This window comes from Equus asinus, chromosome X (genome assembly GCF_041296235.1).
Source record: "Equus asinus isolate D_3611 breed Donkey chromosome X, EquAss-T2T_v2, whole genome shotgun sequence".
Classification (NCBI taxonomy): Eukaryota; Metazoa; Chordata; class Mammalia; order Perissodactyla; family Equidae; genus Equus; species Equus asinus.
This window is the reverse complement of record NC_091820.1, coordinates 94,812,685-94,835,184: the sequence shown is the minus strand read 5'-3', so window position 1 is coordinate 94,835,184 and position 22,500 is coordinate 94,812,685. Positions and strand designations below refer to the sequence as shown.

General features: G+C 42.7%; 1 protein-coding gene across 1 annotated transcript; it reads right to left on the bottom strand.

The window, feature by feature from the left end:
- Positions 1–1,943: 1,943 nt before the first annotated feature.
- Positions 1,944–10,384, bottom strand: ARL13A (ARF like GTPase 13A). Its single transcript, XM_070503114.1, has 6 exons — positions 10,181–10,384; positions 9,740–9,810; positions 4,805–5,054; positions 3,820–3,925; positions 2,845–3,032; positions 1,944–2,207 (listed from the first exon to the last, which is right to left on the bottom strand). The coding sequence occupies exons 1-6, from the start codon at positions 10,237–10,239 to the stop codon at positions 2,072–2,074; spliced, it is 810 nt and encodes a 269-aa protein (XP_070359215.1). The 5' UTR covers positions 10,240–10,384; the 3' UTR covers positions 1,944–2,071.
- Positions 10,385–22,500: the final 12,116 nt, after the last annotated feature.

Below are 22,500 nucleotides of genomic sequence, written 5' to 3'. Positions count from 1 at the left end.
CCCACGATATGTTGTTCTCAGGCTTCATCAGGAGCATCTGGGTGCAAAGACATAAAATCTCTGTTCTTCTTTGCTAAGGTCATCTTCATTCTCAAATGGATGCCACCTAAGTTTCCTTCAGCCTCTCGGTGGGTATAAGATTCATTTAATGGCTAGAATGAGACACTGGAACAATGGGGGTTCTCAGGGATGGGGTGCTAAGAGTAGATGGAGCTGTAGAGGAACTATAGAGATGTTAGCAAACAGAAAGTGAAAAACTGAGTAGTCCTAATGGTTGTGGAGAGGAGCCCATTGACTGAAGGAGGGATATTAGATGTTTCTTTTGACTTCCCTCCATTTTTCTCTTCAGTACTCTGTTAAAAGTCGTAAGAGAAAAAAAAAAACAGTCACTGCAAGCAAAGCTAAGCTTCAGCTTTCCTGTCCTTCCCAGACCACTCCAGGTTAGGAGGCTGTCGGCCACTTCTCAAGGGGGTATAGACTGCACCCCACCTGCCACCCGCCCTCTACCCTGGCTTCATACTTTCAGTCTTGCTTTCTCCCCTATCCCCTTGATTTAAGGAATGCTAACCACAGGATTCGAAGACTTCTTCACAGGAACTCTCCAGCAATATCTCCTCTGCGTCCCAGGAGTCCATTCTGCTTTTTGCCCTGGGTTCTGAGGTTATGGAAATGAAAAATGAATTTCAGTTTTGGATAGAGATTTAGGGGTAGTTTCTGACATCTAGAAAAACACTTCCTCTGTTCTTAAACTCTCATCCTCACCCCTCATCCCCACAGCAGTGCCTCTCTCCTCCTTGGTGGCCCTGGCCAAATCCAGGCCTCGATGTATAGGCGTAACAAGCCAAGGCTCTGGGGTAGCCTGAAGGGCCAGATCCCTTGGAGAGCAGAGGTGACATTATAAGATTGACAGTTGACCGTTGTGGAGACTGGGGTCCCAAGGAACACTGAGGAATGGCCATTAACAACAATGAGCCTTCAAATCCTCATAGCTTTTTTTTTAATGCCTTTATTGTGTTGGGAGAAATGATGTCTGTTTATTATGAAAAAAATTTTCTAATAAAAATCTAAAGGGTACCTAGGCCTTTTACTTCTCAAAATTGCCTAGTATCTCATCCTAGAGAAAACCACTGCTAATGTTTTGGTGATTTCCCTCCAGATATTCTTTGCATGTATATGCATCATGCTGTACGTGCTATACTCTGACTTGCCATTTTCCCTAACAAAACACTAGTTGTGAAAAACTTTGTGTCACTAAATGTAAGCCAACATTAGCCCTTTTAGTGTCTGTGTAGCATTCTACTGTGTGGATGCACCATAATTTATTCAACCATTCCCCATTGTTAGCCATTTAGCTTGTTTCTAGCTTTTAGCTGTTGTACACAAAGCTTTGGTTAAAAAACCATGAGCATTTTTTTGGTACTTATATAATTATCTTTGGATACAGTTCAAAAGAAGGGGGTTTGGCTCATAGAGTTTCCACATTTTTAAAGTTATCAATATATATATTGAGAGAGGGAGAGCAGGAGGGAGACAGACAACCAATATACAATCCATAAAAGTTGTACCAATTTGTACTTCTAACACTGGAAATCATAACCTTTAAGATAACCCTATAGCCATCAAAGCAAAGATCTTGTGTCAGCCAGTGCTGGGGCATCATCCTGGGCTACCAGTTAGTGGTCCCCAAGTATGCTCTCTGTACTTAATCCACTTCTCCTTCCGCTGACCACCAACCATAGTATGAGAAAAGAGTTTCAGACTCAAAGTAGGAATGCTGCTTCATAAATTGAGAGAGAAGGCCTACGTATCTTTTCTTTGACTAAAGTCTGATCCAGCATTACCTTCAAAATGATTGTCAGCAACATATGGAGCTGGGGGCTGGGAGTCATCACCCGGTTTGTAGTAAAGCTCAGTTGTATTCCGAGCTCCATTTCTTTCAGAACATTCACCTTCCTTCATGGGTTCGTCTAAAGCAAATGTTACTGATATATTCTTTTTAGGTCTTAATCTTAACTCTTCTTTCTGTGCAGCAAGAAGATGGAGAAAAAAAAGTCAGTCAGTGCCCGAGAGTTCAAGGATTGGTCCTTGGGGCAATAACATTTAAAGAGCCATTTACGTGGAGGATTGGCTTTAGGGGCCTAGCTTCCATGGAGCATGGTCCTAGATGCTGTCTTTTTGCTTTGGATGTTCCCATCCTGGTAGTGAAGCTGGGGAAGATAGGAAGGACAAAGTAATAGTGAAAACAGACACACTTCAAGCTCCTTAATCAAATGCAGCTATTACCCATCCCTGCCATACGCCTTTGGACAATGAAAGGGACAACAAAGCAAGAGGACATTTAGGCCTTTTACTCCTCAAAACTTTGGTCACTTTCTGTTTTCTTTCTTTTTCTTTTCTTCTTTCCCGTATTCCTGTTCTCTCCCATCTTTCCTTATTATTGAGAGTATAAGCGAACTGGAAGAGGAGAATGTGGGGTAACTCTAGAACATTCATCCATAGACTATTACCAATAAGCTCCTTAAGGGGCTCCTTCTTTTCTCTTCCACATGGCAAACCAGGGAATAGAAACCCTGTTTTGGAGAAATTCTAATGCTGATAGGTTGGCTTTACCTTTATACAACTCATCCCACTTACGTGACCACTCAAATTGTGCCGGGGGGAGGTGTACCTCACAAGGTTGGAATGTTCGTGGTCACTGCCCTAGCCCCATTTGAGCCAACTGAGCTTGAGAGACTTGCTCAGCACTACACAGAATCCAAGCACCTCCCAGAATTCCCTGCTTATGTTGAAGACTGACTCCTGCATCTATTCTTATCAGTACACCTATCAGAGGCAGCTCAGTACCTGTCCGATGACCATCTTGCGCCAGAGCCTCTGGTACTCTTGGAGGTTGGAAGGCTCGAGGTGAGTGGCTGTTGACGAGTACATAGCTCTTCATATTTATCCCCAATAGCAGCTAACAGCCAGCGTAACCCTTCAATTATGGACTGATGGTTCCTTCTTTGGAGGTTATTGATGGCTGAACAGGGTTCCTGCGTCAAAAAGACAAGAGAGGGCTCCAGCCCAGGAGCCTGGGACCCTTGGGGCCCAGAGTCTCAATCACTCTCAGCCAAAGAGCAGAGGTACATATAAGCTCTACTGTGCCTAGAGAGGCTGTAAGACTTCCTGGGAGACACTCAGCATTCACTCCTGAGAAGGTAAATGAAAGATACAAAAGCTAAGGTCCTTTAATAAAGTGATTGTGGTGTAATATCTTGGATGTGTGACCTTGGGAAAGTCACTCAGAGTCTCTGAGCCTTAGCTTTCTTAGACATAAAATGAGGATTTTGAAACGTTCAACTTTACACAGCTATTTTGAATACCTAATGAGAAAACAGATGTGAAAGTGTTATAAGAATGTGATATTTGGGCCGGCCCAGTGGTGCAGCGGTTAAGTTCACACATTCTGCTTCTTGGTGGCCCAGGGTTCACCGGTTCCGATCCCGGGTGTGAACAGTGAACATGGCACCGCTTGGCACGCCATGTTGTGGTAGGCGTCCCACATATAAAGTAGAGGAAGATGAGCATGGGTGTTAGCTCAGGGCCAGTCTTCCTCAGTGAAAAAAGGAGGATTGGCAGCAGTTAGCTCAGGGCTAATCTTCCTCAAAAAAAAAAAAAAAAGAATGTGATATTTATTATCACCATTGGGTCAGAAATCATCATTGTAGATGTTGCCTCATGGGGAGACGTTTTGCCTGAGACCCAGCCTATGGGGCTGATTATGGAATGGGCCGAGGGATGCATCAGCTAGGCTCAAGGTGGGGAGGGGTTGACACTTACCACTCGGCACAGGGACTTGTTCTCATTCACTAGCCTTTCCAGGAGTAGATATTTGACAATATCACAAGGTAAGAGGGCGTCCTTCTTGTCTTGTTTGTTTGCCATGCTAGAGCAGGGCATAGGAGAGAGGGAGGGAAGAAGAGAGGGAGAGCGAAACAGAGACAGAGGCCAAGGGCAAGAAAAGAAGGGAAAGGGGAGAGAACCATTTCTGGTACAACTGCTGCATATCCAGGAACTTGCTTTAAAGACATACCCAATGAGACGAGCCAGACGTTTTTCTAGCCAGCTCTCAGTGGACGAAAGAATACCACAAATAATTTGAATCTAGGATAATCCCCAAGCCTCATTTCTAACTTCCTCTACACTACGCCGTCAAACTTTAATTAAAATTGTTAGCTGGGATATGAACAGATTTGGAGTTTTCACATTCTCTTCCAAACTCTCTTCATGCTTGAGTTAGGGGTGCTAATGAGGAACGAAAAGGGCGAAAAGGGAGTGGGGGAGGGGTGAGGACTGCCAGGCCACCTGAATCACTACCCTGGAGTGAGTGCTAGTTAGATAAACCATTGGACAGTCTACCAAGGGAGACAGCCATGGCATCAATTATACAAAATAGGGGATGTTTTCTGCCACTGTCTCAGGATCAGATACTGAAGCCAGAAAAGAGAAGCAAACTCAGGAAGGCAGTATTCAGGAAGAGTCGAGGGATGGGGGTGGAAGATCCAGATATCACTCTCCATTTCTCTCTGATGCTTGCCTTCAAAGTTATCTTTGCACAGTTTGGTAACATGTTCCCCCATGTGTCATAGAAAGTGGCTCTTGGAAATAGCCCCCAGAGGACTGGGTCATTCCCCCTCACTGAGCCAAAGGGACGAGGAGGTCTAGATGGAGGTGACAAAGGGATCCCCCAGCCCTTCCTGTGTCTAATTCTCTTCTGAAAGCACAAAATGGGAAGGGGAAATGGAGCACAAAGGCAGAGTCTTACAGCAGGATGGGTTTCCCTGCCACTCTTTTGTCAGACAGCAGACGTGTTAGGATGATCTTCACTTCCTGCATGCGTTCTAAGTCGCTGGAATCCAGGACAAAAACAAGCCCGTGTGCCTGTGCATAGTAGTTTGGCCAGATTTCTCGTCCCTTCTTGTCTCCGTTCAGGTCATAGATGGAAACTTCATACTCATCCAGCAGGAGTGTAGTTAGCTCAGATTTCAGGCAATGGCCCATCCTACTGGGAAGTACTATGCATAGGGGAGGAGAGGAGAAGCAACCACGGGGTAGGGGAATATAGTTAGATGAAGAATTTGTTAGTGATCTGAACCTTGATAAGAGCCTGCCCTGAGGCATCTTGCCGCCCTGCTGACACTCATGGATTCATCTTCCTAACCTGGCCTTTGCCTGTGTTCCCCTCTCCTGGCTCAGTAACCTTCAGTGAGTGCCCACCGCTCCTAGGGTAGAATACAGACTCCTTTGCCTCCTAACCTGCCAGACCCATCTCCACCTGACTGGTGTCCACAGTGTCCCTGGTACACACCCCATCTCTTCCTCCCTCTGCTCCTTGGCTCACACTCCCTCCACTTCACAAGAATGCCATAGCCTCTCTTGCCCTGGGCCTTCACAAGATGCTATTCCCGCTGTTTAGAACACTCTTCCACTACTCTTTGTTTGGTTAATGCCTATTTAAAAAAAAATATATATATATATATATATATATCAATTTAGATCTTGTTTCCTCTAGAAAGTTTTCCTTAACTCATGCCACCATCCTGTAGTCTGGATTGAGATGTATTTCTTCTGGGTTTACCACTATCACAGCACATATTACAGTGTTGTAAATTCTGTGATTTACTTGTCTGAGTTATAAACTGCAACAGGACAGGAACTCTGTCAATTTTATTTACCATTATATTCACGAGGCCAAGCACAGAAGCTGGCATACAGGTACTCAATGAATGTTTGTTGCATGAATTTGGTAAATGAATGAATGAGTGAACAGGAGGCCCTGCTCTCCCACCCTTTCTCCAAGGCCCAGCTCAAGTACCACTTCCTTTAGGAAGCTTCTCTGACCTGCCCCGCTCTCACTTCTCTCTCTCATTGAGCACGTGGTCTGTTAAACTGGTCCTTCACCTCATTCTGTGCGTGCCCTGTCTCCCCAACTAAAATATAAGCTCTGTAGGGGAGGGGCTTGGCTCTGCATTACCTTACACACAGTAGATGTTCAATATATGTTTATGGTGCCTGTTGCTGTGGATGAGGGTATGAAGTCCTCTTCCTCATATTTCCTCCAAGAAACTGTGCCAAACTCAGATACATTTGCCTTTTCAAGGCTATGGCCAGAGCATACAATCCCATAGGGCATTCCATACCTCATTCAGCTCCCATACAAAAGCAGTTCAAAATGACAGTCTTTATACACATTCTGGTCTGTTGGACGGACAGTTTTGGCCTATCTCTCTGCCCACATTAGTAACAAAATGATTTTATAGATTCTCTACACTCATACCTGCAAATTCTACGACCAAATCAATAGCTTATTTATAGTCTCAGATCTACCTGTGACATTTTCCATAGGATTGCCAGAATGAGCCATTTAGCTGCAAAGTTAGTAAGATGCTTTCAGATCTTTGGAAGTGTATGATTATATATACATTTACACGTATACATATATATCTATGTGTATACGTGTACATATTACATTTTAATGTGATCTTATAACTTCTGTTTTCATGTTAGTCAATGATCTTTTTAATTATAGCTTTCATATAACATAATTTTCAGTCACAGCTTTGATGTGATATTTGCTATGTCTATATTAGACTACTTAAAAATAAGTGAATAGGTTAAAACTCTAAAGGTAATTTGTAAATCTTGTTTCCTGCATTGAGGCAAGCTTTATAGTATTTCTTTTCCCTGTCAGAGTACATTTCCCTTTTTTTTCTTTTTACTTGAAACCTTGCCACTTCCTTTAATAATGCAGTCTATTGTTGAACCCTAGAAGCCACGAGAAGTTGTTCTTTAACAATTTACTTTTATTTCCTCTATTAACTTATAAACTCCCTGAGGACAGGTACTGAGTCTAACTCATCTCTATGTCCCTGGGAGTGTTTCCTAAAGCACAGGCTAGGGACTATCTGCTTCGGAGTTGCATGTGGGTGATTGTGAAGTCCTACCCTACACCAAATGAATCAGAATCTCTACACTTGGGATCCAAGCATTTGTGTATTTAACAAACTCCTACATGTAACAAAAGCCCCAGGTGATTCTTCTGTGCCTTAAAGCTTGAGATGCACTGCCCTAGAGAGCAATGAAACTCATGCCTGTTGTGTCTGAGCATCATCTGGTGCACTCGTTAAGGTTTTGATACTGTAGGCCCTGCACAAAGTATCTGAAGCTCCAGGTCCCGGGTCAGTAGGTGTGAAAGCTCCTGAGGTGGTGCTGATTTTTGGCTCCCAGTACTCAGTATGCTCAAGGATCATCTGTGGAACTTTTAAAACCTATGACACTAGGCCTCATTCTCTGAGGCTTTAATGCCACAGATCTGGAGTTGGGCTCAAGCATCATATTGTTTTTTTTTTTAAAACACTCCCCAGGTGGTTGAAATGTATAGCCCGGTTTGAGAGGCACTGCTATAAACACCCTTATTTAGGGCACCTGCTTATGCTCAGGCTTAGGTTTCTTGCGCCCCACCCCCCCAACTCCAACCATATAACTCCAGACAAAATAGTTATAGTGAATGGTGTCATCGATAATAATGGCTTGTGTCCCAATATATTTTATAGCTGGCATCTTCAGATGTTCACACAAATTACTACTTGTGGATTGAGATTCCCTTCCTAGGTTATTACCTGTTCTTGGCAATCATAAACATTTGCAGGGGCAGGGGAGGTGAGCTATTGCATTTTGGGTACAGAGCAATGGGCTTTGGTAGTCCTACATGGACAGAGGTGGCCTGAGACATTCTTCAGAATGTGACATCAGTGGCACTTTGCTTCTTGGCCATTAAAAACTTCTTTGTGAATGAAGTCATAACCATAAACCTATTGGTTTATGAATCAGCCCCAAGTTATTCACCAAGCACAAGGCAAGCTATACAAGTAAGAAATTAAATAGAGTTCAGGCTCTCTCCTCTCACAATTAGAATGGAAAGCAGGCACTATTCTCACAGACCAAATAACATTCGGCTAATTGCATATGAGTGCTTCCCCAAGCTGGCTGGCCATCAGAAACACCCAGGGAGTTCTTAAAATATAGGTTCCCAGGCCCCACCCAGACTGGACGGGAATCTAAGGGTAAGGCTGAGTTGGGGCTCTAAAAAAATCATCCCCACTTTTATCAGTAATCTTGTCATTTATCCTGGCTCCTGGATTTCTATGCTGCTGTTTGCCTGTTTTTCTTTTTTAAAACCATTTCTGCCCATCAGAGAATTGGGAGAGGCAAGGAGTCAAGTTTGCTGCATATAAGGTGGGCGACTAGGCTGAACCATTGGCTAAAAGGTGTTGCTTGGGGCTGCCACTCTTGGAGTTGGGGGAGGAGTGGGGAGGGAGAAGTTGTCAAGAGACAACACATAACCTGAGGAGACTGGAATTGGGGAGAACATTCAGTCCCCAAATATTTATTGAGTACCTACCTGAAGGTACTAAAAAGTACAGAGACTAAAGATACAGAGCTGAAAAGAGCCATTACTTCTCCTCCGGGGCCTCAAAGTCTAGGGAATGGACTTGCAGTTGTGCAATGATGTTGTGAGAAGTGCATGATAGAGGGAGGCACAGAATAGAGTGGGAGCCGAGGAAGGAGGTGCTGGACGTTAGGGATGACTTTCCTGAGGGGAAGTTTAGGCTGTGTCTCAAGGTGTGTGATTAAGCAGGTAGATAATGGAGGGGATGAAATGCTAGGTAGTGGGACAGCATGTACAGAAAACGTGGGCATGTGAACTAGAATGGTATGATGGCAGAGGAGTGGCCATTTGTTTTGGCTCTATTGGCGGGCATATGTGGAGAGCATGGGAAATGAAGCTGGAGGAGAAGTCAGGGACCAAATGATGGAGAACCTTGTGTGCTGCTAGGGAACTTAAGTTTTATTTTGATGACAATGGGGAGTCATTAAATGATTTTGAGCAGAGAAGTACCATGATCAGATTTTTGCATTAAGTCCTTCAGGCAACTGTGTTCACCGAATACTGAGGGGACAGGTAGAGATGGCAAGATCAGCAAGCAAGCTCTTACTGTAGTTCAAGGAAACTGATGTGGTCTTCAAGTAGGCCAGTGACAGAAGAGTCAGGTTAGCCCCTTCCTGTACTTTGCTGAGGGCTGCTGGCTTATATAAAACTCAGCCACATCATCATACCCATTCTTTAATCAACATCAGTGGAGGGCGTCCTATGCCAGCCACTGTGCTGGGCTCTTTGATTGGCCAGCAGTTAGCGGGGTCTTCACAACTAGAATAGGAGCTCCCTGAAATTCTGTGTAACTGCTACTTGAAATGTCAAGGTATTAGACTGGAGATCTGGTATTTAAATTTGTACATCTCTGAACTGACAACATTTCTCAGGCTCCTACCTTCTATATTAACTGTCACAAAGAGTTTCATTTTATTAAACTTCATCATCCCCCACTTGTCTCTCTTATCTAGACCAAATTCTACTTTAATAGGGCTCTGAAACTAGACACTGTTTCAAACACACTGTCCTTCACAATTGACTGCAGTGCTTCACAGAGTTGGAGCTCATTAATACTGACACTATGAGAGGACCCTCAGTTAGGATACCTTGTAAAGGAGCAGGCGACAGATATTACATAAACAGGCTGATAACACCTGAGGAGAGGGAATCCATGGACTGTGAAGTAAGGCTAGGAGGGAATGATTGTTTCATTGGTCCCTGGGGCCCATGGGAGACCTAAACCAGCATCTACTACTGTTAATTCCTTACATCTTTGGAAGACCTCCAAAAGAACTGTTTTGCCTGAGTTGTCTAGTCCGATGATAATGATGGTCACACTCCTGGAAATGGAAAAGAAAAATGAGCCAAAGCCTTTAAAGCACAATTACTTGTTAGGCTAAACAAAGAATTGTACTCTTCCTTGGTGTTTGTAGCTCTGCCTGTAGTAGTCCCAATGCAAGTGCCAGAAAAGGCACAGCCAAGGTGGTGTGGGAACTCCTCCCCAAAGCCTCCGAGGACGCTTTTGTTCCGTCATTCACTTGCCTTGTGGAATTGGCCATCCTCCCCTCAGCCCTGCCTCTAATCTTGCACACACTGGTTAATCACTTCCCCTAACAATATATATTATGAAGATTTGTCCCTTGAGGGACTGTGGGAAGAAACATTGGAAGAAATGGTGGGATAGGTCAAGAGAAATAATTGCACTGTTACCTTCGTGTCTCTTGTGTTGTCTTTAGACGAGACCAGCAGGAGGTCAGTAGCCGGAACATGATTCAGCTTAGTGTTTTAATGTTAAGGGAAATAAGTAAACAAGAAAACAGCCCCGTTATTAACCCTGACCTAAGTCAGCTTCTAACTACACAAGTGCTGATAAACAGAAAGCCTGGAACTGTCGGACGTCCGTTACCTCGTTCTAGCCAACCTTGTCTGTAAGTGCCGTAGAGGGAGGGACTGGTTATCCTCAACTCCAGCAGCAGGTTCCTGCAAAATGGGGTGATTTCTTTTTTAAAGATTTTTTTTCCTTTTTCTCCCAAAGCCCCCCAGTACATAGTTGTGTATTTTTAGTTGTGGGTCCTTCTAGTTGTGGCATGTGGGATGCCGCCTCAGCGTGACTTGACAAGCAGTGCCACGTCTGCGCCCGATTCGAACTGGCGAAACGCAGGGCTGCCAAAGCAGAGCACATGAACTTAACCACTCGGCCACGGGGCCGGCCCCTGGAATGATTTCTTATTAAAGCAACCCATACAGGCACTTTGGCATTGGATGTGACCTATCCCTTCAGCCATAGTTTAACCCTGTTAGGAATATCTTCATTCAACGTTGTGGGGGTGGGTGGGGTGATGCCTTGGAGAAGAACCAGCTTAGATTTCAAGAAGGACCTATCGGGAGACCTGTTCTAAGCAACAAGTCTCCTTTGATCTTGGTTCTCTTACAGCCTCTGCTTCAAAAATGTGCGTGTTGATGACCTACTGTCTTAGATTTTATACAATTCCCAGAGCTATAAGGGACCTTAGATCATCTAGTTTAACAGATTTCGAACATCAGTCCAGGTGCCCCGCTCTCAGAGATTCCCAGAGTGCTGCATGAGCTCCCCAGGTGATTTCAAAGTGCAGCAATATTTGGGAATGATCACCAAGTAAAAAGGGTAATTTAGACAATCACTTTAAGGTTCATCCATGTTGTAGCATATATTAGTATTTCATTCGTTTCTGTGGCTGGATAATATTCCATTTTATGGCTATAACACATTTTGTTTATCTATTCATCAGTTGATGGACATTTGGATTATTTCTACTTTTTGGCTCCTATGAATAATGCTGCTATGAACATTTGTGTTCAAGTTTCTGTGTGGACATAGGTTTTCATTTCTCTTGGGTATATACCTAGGAATGTAATTGCTGGGTCACATGATAACTCTATGTTTACCTTTTGGGGGAAGTGCCAGACTATTTTCCAAAGTGGCTGCAAGATTTTACATTCCCACCAGCAGTGCAGTAGGGTTCCAATTTCTCCACATCCTCACCAACACTTGTTGTTGTCTTTTTGTTTATAGCCATCCTAGTGGATGTGAAGTGGTATCTAATTGTGGTTTTGATTTACATTTTCCTAATGGCTAATTATATTGGAGCCCAGAGATGGGGGAAGCTCTGGTTGGGTTCGCAGAGTACTTTGGCTGATGCTCAAATGGGCTTTGCTTAGCTATCTAATGAACACAGTGTATGTGCCAGCTTATCAATGGATCATTTAGCAGGGTTCTGCAGAGTCATCCACTGTTTTGGAGAACTGCCATTCCCAAGTAGAGACTCACGTTTCATAGTATTTCTTAGAGCACAGTTCATTCCCTAGGAAATCATTTGGCTTTCCCGTAAGGACCTCCTGGAGAATGGCTCTGTCTTATGCCAGACAAAAGGGAAACCTTATATATGGCCTGTGATCAAAGCCAGCCTTACTCTAGCTTTGCTGGTGAAGCTGATAAGACCTGGAGCCTGAAGCACCAGAGCCTGATTGTCTGGGTTCCACCATAGCTATCTCCCTTTAAGACGAGGCCAGTAGCAGCTTCATGTCTGTTTCCTGATTATTGACAGAGCTTCCTAGCTTGATCTAAGCCTGTGTTTGTTAGTGCCGCCAAGAAAGGTCAAACTGGCATCACACAAGTTTTTCCTTAAGAACTTATCCTAAGGAAGGATAAGGAGGATAACCAAGGAGGAAAATGACTAGGGGTTATTGGTCCTTTCGTTTTCAGTGCCTCTTCTGGGTACCCTGGGAAGAAATCACCCAAATTAAACCTATCATTTCAGCTATCTGTAGAATGGAGATAATGATATATTTTGCTTACCTTGGGGTGATTATCTGACTAGAAGTTGGTTCTTTTTGGGTGAAAGACTTAATATGTGTAAAGTAATAGGAAGGTGGATTGAGCTTTCTAACCTTCCAGATTTACATAGTTCAGTTGCCCACTTATGAAGCACATGGCAACGTCCTAACAATGACCATCAAGGTTCTGACATATCTATGGCAACCACTCCTGGTTCATAAGAACCAAATCCAAATCTCCCTACCTTGTATGATTGCAGCTAATTTCTAAATGAACTTTTAGTCATCATAGTTTTTTTTTTTAATGCTTTTCCCCCCCCCAACCCCCCCAGTACATAGTTGTATAGTTTTTAGTTGTGGGTCCTTCTAGTTGTGGCATGTGGGATGCCACCACAGCATGGCCTAATGAGCGGTGCCATGTCCACGCCCAGGATCTAAACCAGCAAAACCGTGGGCCACCGAACCAGAGTGCACAAAGATAACCACTTGGCCATGGGGCCATCCCCATAGTTTTTTTTTTTTTAGTTTACAAATTATTTATATAAAACTTACTATGTGCCAGCACTCATTTAAGCACTTCGTACATATTAACTCATTTAATCCTTATTGCAACATGACAAATAGTAGGGGCTGTCATTCCTACTTTTAAGAGATGCTGTTCACAAAGAGCTTAAGTAACTTGCCCAAGGTTACCTGGGCAGTAAGTAGTAAAGCCAGAATTCAAACTCAGGCAGTCCGGCTTCAGAATCTGTATATTAGGTTAAGGGTCTCACAGGCTGTGTGAGTGAGAAGACGTCGGCTACCAGAGAGACTGCCTCTGCTCTGGACCTCTGCATCTCTTCTCTCCAAACTGTATCATAACTTATTCTTTTTTTTTTTTAGTGAACTTTTCAAATATAAACTTTGTTTTTTAGAATGGTTTTAGATATACAGAAAAATTACAAAGGTAGTACAAGGAGTTCCCATATACCCTACATCCAGTTTCCCCTATTCTTTTTTTTTCTTTTTGAGGAAGATTAGCCCTGAGCTAACATCTGCTGCCAATCCTCCTTTTTTTTTTTTTTTTGCTGAGGAAGACTGGCCCTGAGCTAACAGCTGTGCCCATCTTCCTCTATTTTATATGTGGGACGCCTACCACAGCATGGCTTGCCAAGCGATGCCATGTCTGCACCTGGGATCCAAACCGGTGAACCCCGGGCCGCCGAAGTGGAATGTGTACACTTAACTGCTGTGCCACTGGGCTGGCCCCCAGTTTCCCTTGTTCTTAACAACTTACACTAGTATGGTACATTTGTTACAATTAATGAATCACTATTGATACCTTGTTATTAACTAAAGTCCATGCTTCATTCACATTTCCTTAGTTTTTATTTAACATCCTTTTTTGTCCCAAGATCCCATCCAGCATGCCACAGTACATTTAGTTGTCAAGTTTCCTTAGGCTCTTCTTGGCTGTGACAGTTGCTCAGACTTTGTTTTTGATGACCTAGACAGCAGTACTGGTTAGATATTTTGTAGAATTCCCCTCACTTGGTGTTTGTCTGATATTTTTTTCTCATGATTAGACTGTAGTTATGTGTTCTTGGGAGGAAAATCACAGAGATAAAGGCCTTTCTCATCACATCATATCATGAGTACATGCTGTCAACATGACAATGCTGATGATGTTGACCTTGATCTCCTGGCTGAGGTGGTCTTTGTCAGGTCTCTCCTCTGTAAAGTTACTCTATTCTCCCCTTTCCATGCTGTGTTCTTTGGAAGGAAGTCTCTATGTGCAGCCCATGCTTAAGGAATGGGGAGTTATGCTCCACATCCTTGAAGAGGAGTATCTGTATAAATTATTTGGAATTCTCCTGTGTGGGAGGTTTGTCTATTCTTACTCATTTGTTTATTAAATCATTTATTAATACAGTATGGGCTCATGGGTATTTTATATTTTGAGTTATAATCCACCACTACTTTATTTTCTTGCTCAAACTGTTCCAACTTTGCCATTGGGAGTTCTTTCAATTGTCTCCTTTATCCCTTTGACATACCTTCATTGCTGTGGTTTTTGTTTGTTTGTTTGTTTTTTAACATTTCCTTGCTTTCTGGCACTATAAGATACTGCAGGCTCATCTTCTGTATTCCCTGCCCTAGTCACAGAATCAGCCAATTTCTCCAATCATCCCTGGATGCTTTCATTAGAGAATGGTATTAGAAACCAAAATCTGGGTACTAGATGCGCTCATTGCTACTGGAGTGTCATTGCTTCTAGGCCCTCTCAGATGACAGAGCAAGGAAATATATGTGTGTATACTGTTAAAAACCAAAATTCAACTGAGTAAATTTGAAGATCTAATTGGCTTTATTAAGTGATTCATGAATTTGGCAGCATCTCTTCTGGCAAGCAGAGAGATACTCCAAGGGGTTAGACAGCATGGAAGGCTTTTATAGTAAGGAGGGTGGGACAAGGAAAGGAAGTCATCAGCAAGGAAAAAAAGGAAAGTTCATTGGAGGACAGTAAAAAATCAGGTGATGACAGCTTCTCATTGGTTGAGCTGTGGTGTTTTCCATTGGCTGGGCTTGTTTCTGGGCAAGAAGGAAGTCTTCCTCCTGCTGGATTAGTAAAATAGTTGCACTTCCTGATTGGGAGTGCAAGGTACATCTCTTCCTGTTGGAGTGAGTAACTGATCTCTTCCTGTTAGGGTCTGTAATTGACGTCTTTCTGTTTGGGTAATTGATGATGTGAGTGGTAAGGTGTGAGAGCTCCCACTACAGGCCTTCCTAACTCCAGTTTTAGTTGAGGTTTCCTTTATTAATTTGAACAGTTTTCCATTTTGATCAAGATCTTCCTTTGAAAGGGTCACTGATCAAGAGAGTTAGGTTTTTCAAATTGAGTAGCCTTTGTCCCTTGGTTCCAGGAAGGTCCTTTCCTGGGTGTCATGTCCCATGTCAGAGGGAAAGTGCATGGACCAGAAACAGCTTAAGGACACATTTAAGTAACAAGGAATGGTAGTAGGGAGACCTCTTAAGTGTTTCTTATTCAAAGTCTATATTTAGTCAAGGTTGTAAGCTTTGGAAATCATCTCGAAGCACTGAGTTAGCATCACCTTATTAGGCACATCATTTTGACAAACAATAGTTACAGAACTTAGCAACAAGAATACAGTGCAGAATTTAAAACAACCTAATGAACTCAGTTTGTAAGATGGTTCTAAACCAGGAGCCCAGACCTGAAGGTAACCAGCTAAATATAGCAAAAGACCATGGATCATCAGGTGAAATTTGTTGTCATTTATCCATGTGCAACAGCAGGTGTTTGCTGTTGCATAGACACCTCCTTGCTCAGCAAGTAGATAATCAAGGGCTATATGATTATCCAAAACTACTTTAGCCAACAAGTCAAGTGATCATTGCTGAGCTGAGACTGCTTTGGCTGTGGAATTGGCCAACTCTCCTAATGTTAGGGAGAGATTTCCAGTCATTTGTTCATTGGCACTTACTCTGGTCCACAGAGAGAAAGCTCTCCTCGTGAAGGGAAACCCAGAATCACGCACACCTCCCAGAAGTTCTCATTTAAGGTGGTTATAGAGATTTGATGGGATGAACCAGTGGGAGGCTTCTGTTTTGTTATGGAGAGAGAATAAAATAGTGAATACAGCAAGGGCACACTATCCTTTTATTCTCCAGCTGTCAAGGCAATGAGTTGCCCAGGCATAAAGGCCATTACCAAAACCTCCACATATAAAGATGTGGCTAGGAGGTGTGCATAAGACTCCTGCATAGGTGATGACTTCCAGGGACCTATTAGTATGATATCATTCACCCAAGACTCAGATATTTCATTATTACATATTGAAGGATTATGTAAACATAGTGGTATTTGGGATTCTAGCAAAGTTACTTAGGGGGAACTAAGGGGTCATTGCTGTCTTGGTTTAAAGACAAATCCAACTATTGGAGAGGTTTCTCCTGTTCGCAGTAGATTGGGAAATGTGGACAAGGGCATTGTCCTTCCAAGAAAGAGAGGGAGAAAATGAAGTAAGAAACAATGGTGAGGAAATGGTGTACAGGCCTGGTCCAATCATCTTGGGAAAGCTGTTTCCTTCAGATGCCATCTGCTTCAATTACTGGAAATCATAAATTTCAGGTCACTTGATGGTGTGCAGGTCCAGTCAGTTTTGGTGCCTTCTTTAGGTATGACACATGAATCCAAGATCCATTCCTTGGAGTTGGCAGTACAAGGGTTGCTCTGCAGTACCTGGTAGGGACAGTGATGATTCCAACTAATTGGCAAAGCTTTCATTAAGGCTTGTTTAATTTGCTCAATGAAATGGGTGCCTTGATCACTGGAGATTGTGAAAGGTATACCCAAGAGGGAAACACATTCTCTAACAGATTTTTTTGCCACCGAGAGGGCATTAGTCTTCTGACAGGGAAAGGCTGACAGGGAAACCCGTCTGGAAAACATACATATAGTAACAAGAACATACTGTTAACTCATGCTACGTGGCAGTTGAATGAAATCCACCTGCAAGTGTTCAAAGGGTCCAGAGGGAGGAGGTCTGAGGCCTCTGGGGACAAAAGTAATTTTTCTAGGATCATGTACCTAGAAGGTCAGACATTGCTAGTAGACTGTTTTTGAGGTTTTATAGAAATCTTCCCACCAATATCGATTTATAATTTGATCCATCTTAAGTGCACTATAGTGGGTGAAAGAGTGAAAAAAAGAAAAAATGGGGTTTGCCAGAGAGCTGGAAGAAGCAAGCGGCTGTCTTGGTTTCCTGTAGCCCTGACTGTTCGTTTAATTTATAGACATTGTTTACCCATCCTAATTTTTGTGACTCAGGAGCAGAATGTTGCCGTTACAAGGACATCATGATGGCAAAAGTCTGGCAATGAAGGGTCATTATTTTTTTACAGGAGTGATACCAAACCTGAAGTGAGTTCGCTCCCCCGTTGTGCAGCAAGCCAATCTCTGACACTGGGTGTAGTGGAAGAAAGTAGAGATTTTATTATTGCACAGCACTGAGCAAGGAGAAAGGGCAGCTAACGCTGAAATCCCAAACTCCTCGAAAAGCTAAAAGGAAGGGTTCTTATTTGGGGTTTTAGGTAGGGGAGGGGAAGCATATAGCCTTGCTGGTCTGAGCTTTCCTGCCAGCCTGTGTTTGGCTTTGAGACTACTTGCAGAGAGGTGGGAGCCCGTGACCTTGCTGGTCAGCAGCTCTCCCACCAGCCTGTATCTCTTTGTGGGGAGGAGATAATGAATCCAGGTGCTTGTCCTTGGCAGTGTCTGTCTCCATGGAAGATAGTGGATTCTGGAGCCAGGAAGCCAGAGAGTAAGCAGGGAATGAGTGTTTTGGTTTTAACTCCACATATGCTGGGTTTAATGTGAGGGAAATGATATCAGGGTCAGTATCAGAAGCAGAATGGACTTTATCCAAATGTGCTACAATCTTCGTAAGTTCTGTTGCTGCTATCTTTGTGTGAAAGTCAGCAAGGGCATTTTCCTGATACTCAGATTCAGTCCTTTTAGTGTGAGTCTCAATCTTGATGACAGATGAATCTTCAAAAAGGTATCGGAGTAACTCTAAGTGACAAAAGACTTAAAAAATGATTCATTATAATGCAGTTGGCAAAGGAATTTGGTTCTTTCTTTTTGAGGAAAATTAGCCCTGAGCTAACTGCTGCCAATCCTCCTCTTTTTGCTGAGGAAGGCTGGCCTTGAGCTAACATCTGTGCCCATCTTCCTCCACTTTATATGTGGGATGCCTGCCACAGCATGGCTTGACAAGCGGTGCCATGTCTGCACCCAGGATCCAAACCTGCGAACCCCTGGCTGCCGAAGCAGAACATGTGAACTTAACCACTGTGCCACTGGGCTGGCCCCGGAATTTGGTTATTTCTGTGACATAAAACATTTTAAGATAATAGCTAGAATTATGACTGATAACAGTATACCAGGACATATCAGGATTTTAGGAATTTCACACAATTTCTAGAACACTTATATGCCTATACAGACACAGCATACAGAAGGATTCCAATCTTAGCCAGTCTTGACTATACATAAAATTCCTTCCCCATATTATTTCCAGTAGTTTTAATTACTTATGTTAAAATTTAAACCCTTAGAACCTTTAATTTCTAGTGAAAATTTAAGTAAGAAATTAGGAACTTTACATTAGCATTCTGTGGATTGGCAGACTTATAAATACTTTTTATAGTTTCTAGAAATATGTGCTTTTCCATAGAGAAATTCTTGGAGTGACACGACATGTTTACTAGTAGATCCAAGTTTATCTTTAGTTTCTCTTCAATAAGAAGCCAAAAGTAGATAAATCTATGTTCAGTAATTTTCAATGTTTTATCATCTTAGGATATGATCTAGATATTTAATAAGTCACCATCATTTAACTTAGAAAAACTCTAAAGTTTCAGGTTGCTAAAAAGATTTGGGAAACTTATTTGAAAAGTTCACCTAAAAAAACTTTTATTCTACTTACATTTATTTAATTTACTTGCTCTTAACAATTAGATTTAGATTACTTATGAAAATTTTATCATACCAAGTAATTTTTCTTGTTGGCAAATTTGTAAGTCCAGGTAGAATAAAAGTATTAAATTTAATGCTAACTCTAAAGACATGACTGTTTTAATTAAACCAATGGACCTAAACTAGTTTTTATTTGCTAAAGATTATTTTAGATTATGTGAACTTGAAAGAACATTTGAGTCATTTTTTTTTTTATATTCCTGAGAACTTTGGAATGCCCAATCCTTACAAGTGGTTGCTTTCAAACCAATTAGATAGAGCTCCTTTTCAAATCAATTTTAGCAAACCATCTGGAGGGAGAAAAATATCTTACGCTTACAACACATATGTATGGACATACACACAAACACACATAGATGCAAACAGAGATCTTATAGCTTTTGTTTTTGCTAGTATTTGTGGAGAGGATATTTAAGATTTTTTTATTATCCCAATTTCCAAATACCTCCCCACTTTCTGATAAGAAATATTTGCATTTCAAAGAATGGCTGTTAGAGCCTAGAGAAGATGGGGATAGAAAATTTACATCACAAAGGCACAGATTAAATGCAGGACAGTTCTATTTCCAATGTCCTGATCTTTCTAAGCATTTTGAGAGGAATAGGTGAGGTTTAGGGGACTGGCAAAAGGGTGGGTCAAGTTTGAACTTCTAGAGCCACACCTTTGGCCCTGCAGAGAATTACAAGGAACTGGATTGCATCCTGAATGATAAAGAGGCTAATCTGCCCTTCTAATTGCCTTACCTCCAATTCCCTCCTTTCCCTCTGAGTATGTAGTTTTAGCATAGGGGAGAAGGCCAAAAAAAAATTCCTATCAGCCTCTGAATATGGGTTTCCAATTTGCCCAAATTTCTGATCATAGAGTTATTAAATCCTTTTAAATATCTTGTCAGGTTTCAGCTAGGACAAACAGTAAATATTTCTGGCAGATCAAATAACCCCATTAATTTTAATTTTGGTCTCCACTTGGCTGTTTAAGGGAGTAACATAGTAGCAGTTTATCAGGGAAGCCTTCAGAGTCCTGTCAGTTTTGAGAGGGGCCCATATAGAGGACCCTCCCCTGGAGGTGGTTATGAGGGCATTGAGAAGAATGCATAGGACTTTTTTTTATTTTTAAAGGTTGACACTTGAGCTAACAACTGTTGCCAATCTTCTTTGCCTTTTTTTTCCTTCTGCTTTTTCTCCCCAAATCATGCCAGTACATAGTTGTATATTTTAGTTGTGGATCCTTCTAGTTGTGGCATGTGGGATGCCGCCTCAACATGACTTGATGAGCGGTGCCATGTCTGCACCTAGAATCCGAACCAGCGAAACCCTGGGCCGCGGCAGTGGAGTGCGTGAACATAACCACTCTGCCACAGAGCCAGCCCTGCATAGGACTTTTTTTTTTTTTTTGAGGAAGATTAGCCCCTGAGCTAATTGCTGCCAATCCTCCTCTTTTTGCTGAGGAAGACTGGCCCTGAGCTAACATCATGCCCATCTTCCTCTACTTTATATGTGGGATGCCTATGTAGGGGAGGAGGACATTTCCTCTCCCCAAATGTGGGTTCGTCTGGCCGGAGAACAAATTAAATTCACATGAGACAGAATACCAAGAGAAAATTAAACGAAGCTTTATGAGGAACCATGGCCCGGGGCCTTTCTTCCCGAAGGAAGAAAGGGCACCGAAGAAGTGGGGTGCACATAGTGGTTATATACCCCCAAACAGGGTGTTTCACATGTGATTGAAATGTCCTTCCCACAATAGTCACGAGGCCGCTCTGTCAGCATAGAACTCGATGGAAATGACAGATAGGTCTGCTGTCCCAGTGAATGCCGCGGGGTGGCAGGTGTGTTGCCTCGGGCTGGGGGGTTCACAGATGAGCGCCGCAATTGGTTCCCAGCCTAAAGAAAGATGCTTAATCTTTAAGGAGATGCCAACGTTGGGAGGGGGAGGGAAGTCAGTTACAGGAGGTTACCAGACTAGCACAATAAAATGCAGATTTTAGTCCTTACCTTTGGTATTGATTAAGAGTTTTTGGAGAGAAGGTCATCTCCTTTCTTTTTCTTGGTACAGAGAGGGAGGCACCTTTTACAGATAGAGATTTACCTTACAAATGTAAACTTGTCCTAACAAAGGGCAAGTTCCATTCCTCAGAGCCTCCTTCCCTGTCCCAGTTTATCAAAAGCAATCAGCCTCAAATAATCCTGATGCCAAAGAGACATATCTTGGGGTGGCCAATTCCAGGTCCCCACACCTACCACAGCACGGTGTGTCAAGCGGTGCCATGTCCGCACATAGGGTTCGAACTGGTGAACCCTGGGCCACCGAAGTGGAACGTGTGCACTTAACCGCTGCACCACTGGGCCGGCCCCTGCATAGGAATTTTGAGGGCTTTTTTCCAGTGTCCCAGTTGATCACAACTGAGACACTGGTCTTTGGACCAGCACTTTTTTGAAGGTGGACCCCAGGGAGGGTGCACTGTGGGAGGCCTTGGTGTTATTTTGGGTCTCTGGCCTTGGAGCTGTTACAGCTGGATAGCTATTAGCTCGTGGATTTCTGTTTGCCATCTTGCTCCAGGGTTCTTTCAAAGTGCTCAGCTGTAGTCACGAGTTTAGTCAGGCCTGTGACTTCTTAGGTTTAGGAAATTCTTTGACCATAGCTCTTAGTTCAGTCTGACCAAGGAGTGAAGGACACCTGAGGGGGATCATCTGCAGTTCTGGTAATTTTATTTTAAACGGTAATTGTTTAACAGTCTCTTCAGAGTAGAAAGGCAGTTCAGACAGAATTTGTAAAACTTGAGTACTCAGGTGAAAAAGAACAAGGGGGGATAGGAGGAGTCAGTTTGTAGTCATGTTCATCCTATCATCTTTTGTCTCTTTAATTTTCCATTAGCCTTTTGTAACCAATCTTTTAATGAAGCTATTTTGGAATCTTAAAGCCTTTTGTAAGCTTCTGTATACCAGTTAAAGCAGGCATCCTGTTCTGTCTGTCCAGTTTGGGATCCCTTGCTCTCTAGTGTATTTCTTAAATTAGTGATTTTATCTAATTCGAACATTCCCTGTAATGGCCATTGTAATTCCAGGCCAATTTTAGTAAAATTTTGCACTGTTTGTAGATATCTACAGCTTCTGGGACTATAGTTTTTAAACATAAAATAAGCAGGTGTGCTGGAAGGTGGTGATGTGGATCAAGGCTGCCCCACAGAGAGAAGCCCAAGGAGTCCTGGCCTGCATGCCAATCTATATGACCCGATTCATATCTAAAGTTATGCAACCACACAATAACCAGACCCCACCAGCACTGATACCATTTAATGACTTTTTACATAATCTTTCCTTTGTCTAGTAAAAATAAGTCACATACCCATGCCTTATAAATTTAGCCCTGCCCTCAACACATTGCAGCCCTTCACTGCCCCTGGGTCCTGTCCCCATACTATTATCTGAATAAAAGAGCACTACTACCAGACATTGAGAGTCCAAGAAATCTTTCTTTGACTCCTCAGCTCACCAAACCCGCATCATTTCTGGTGGCCTGTACAGGAATCTTGCTTCACCAGCTTGTGAGCTTAAGTTCTGGTAAGTGCACTTTTCTTCCTTGTGCCTTCCTCTTTTTCAAGGATGGATATAAATTATTATTCATCAGGAACCATCTCGGACAGCTGTATGAATCCACATTTGCTGCCCATGGATACTCT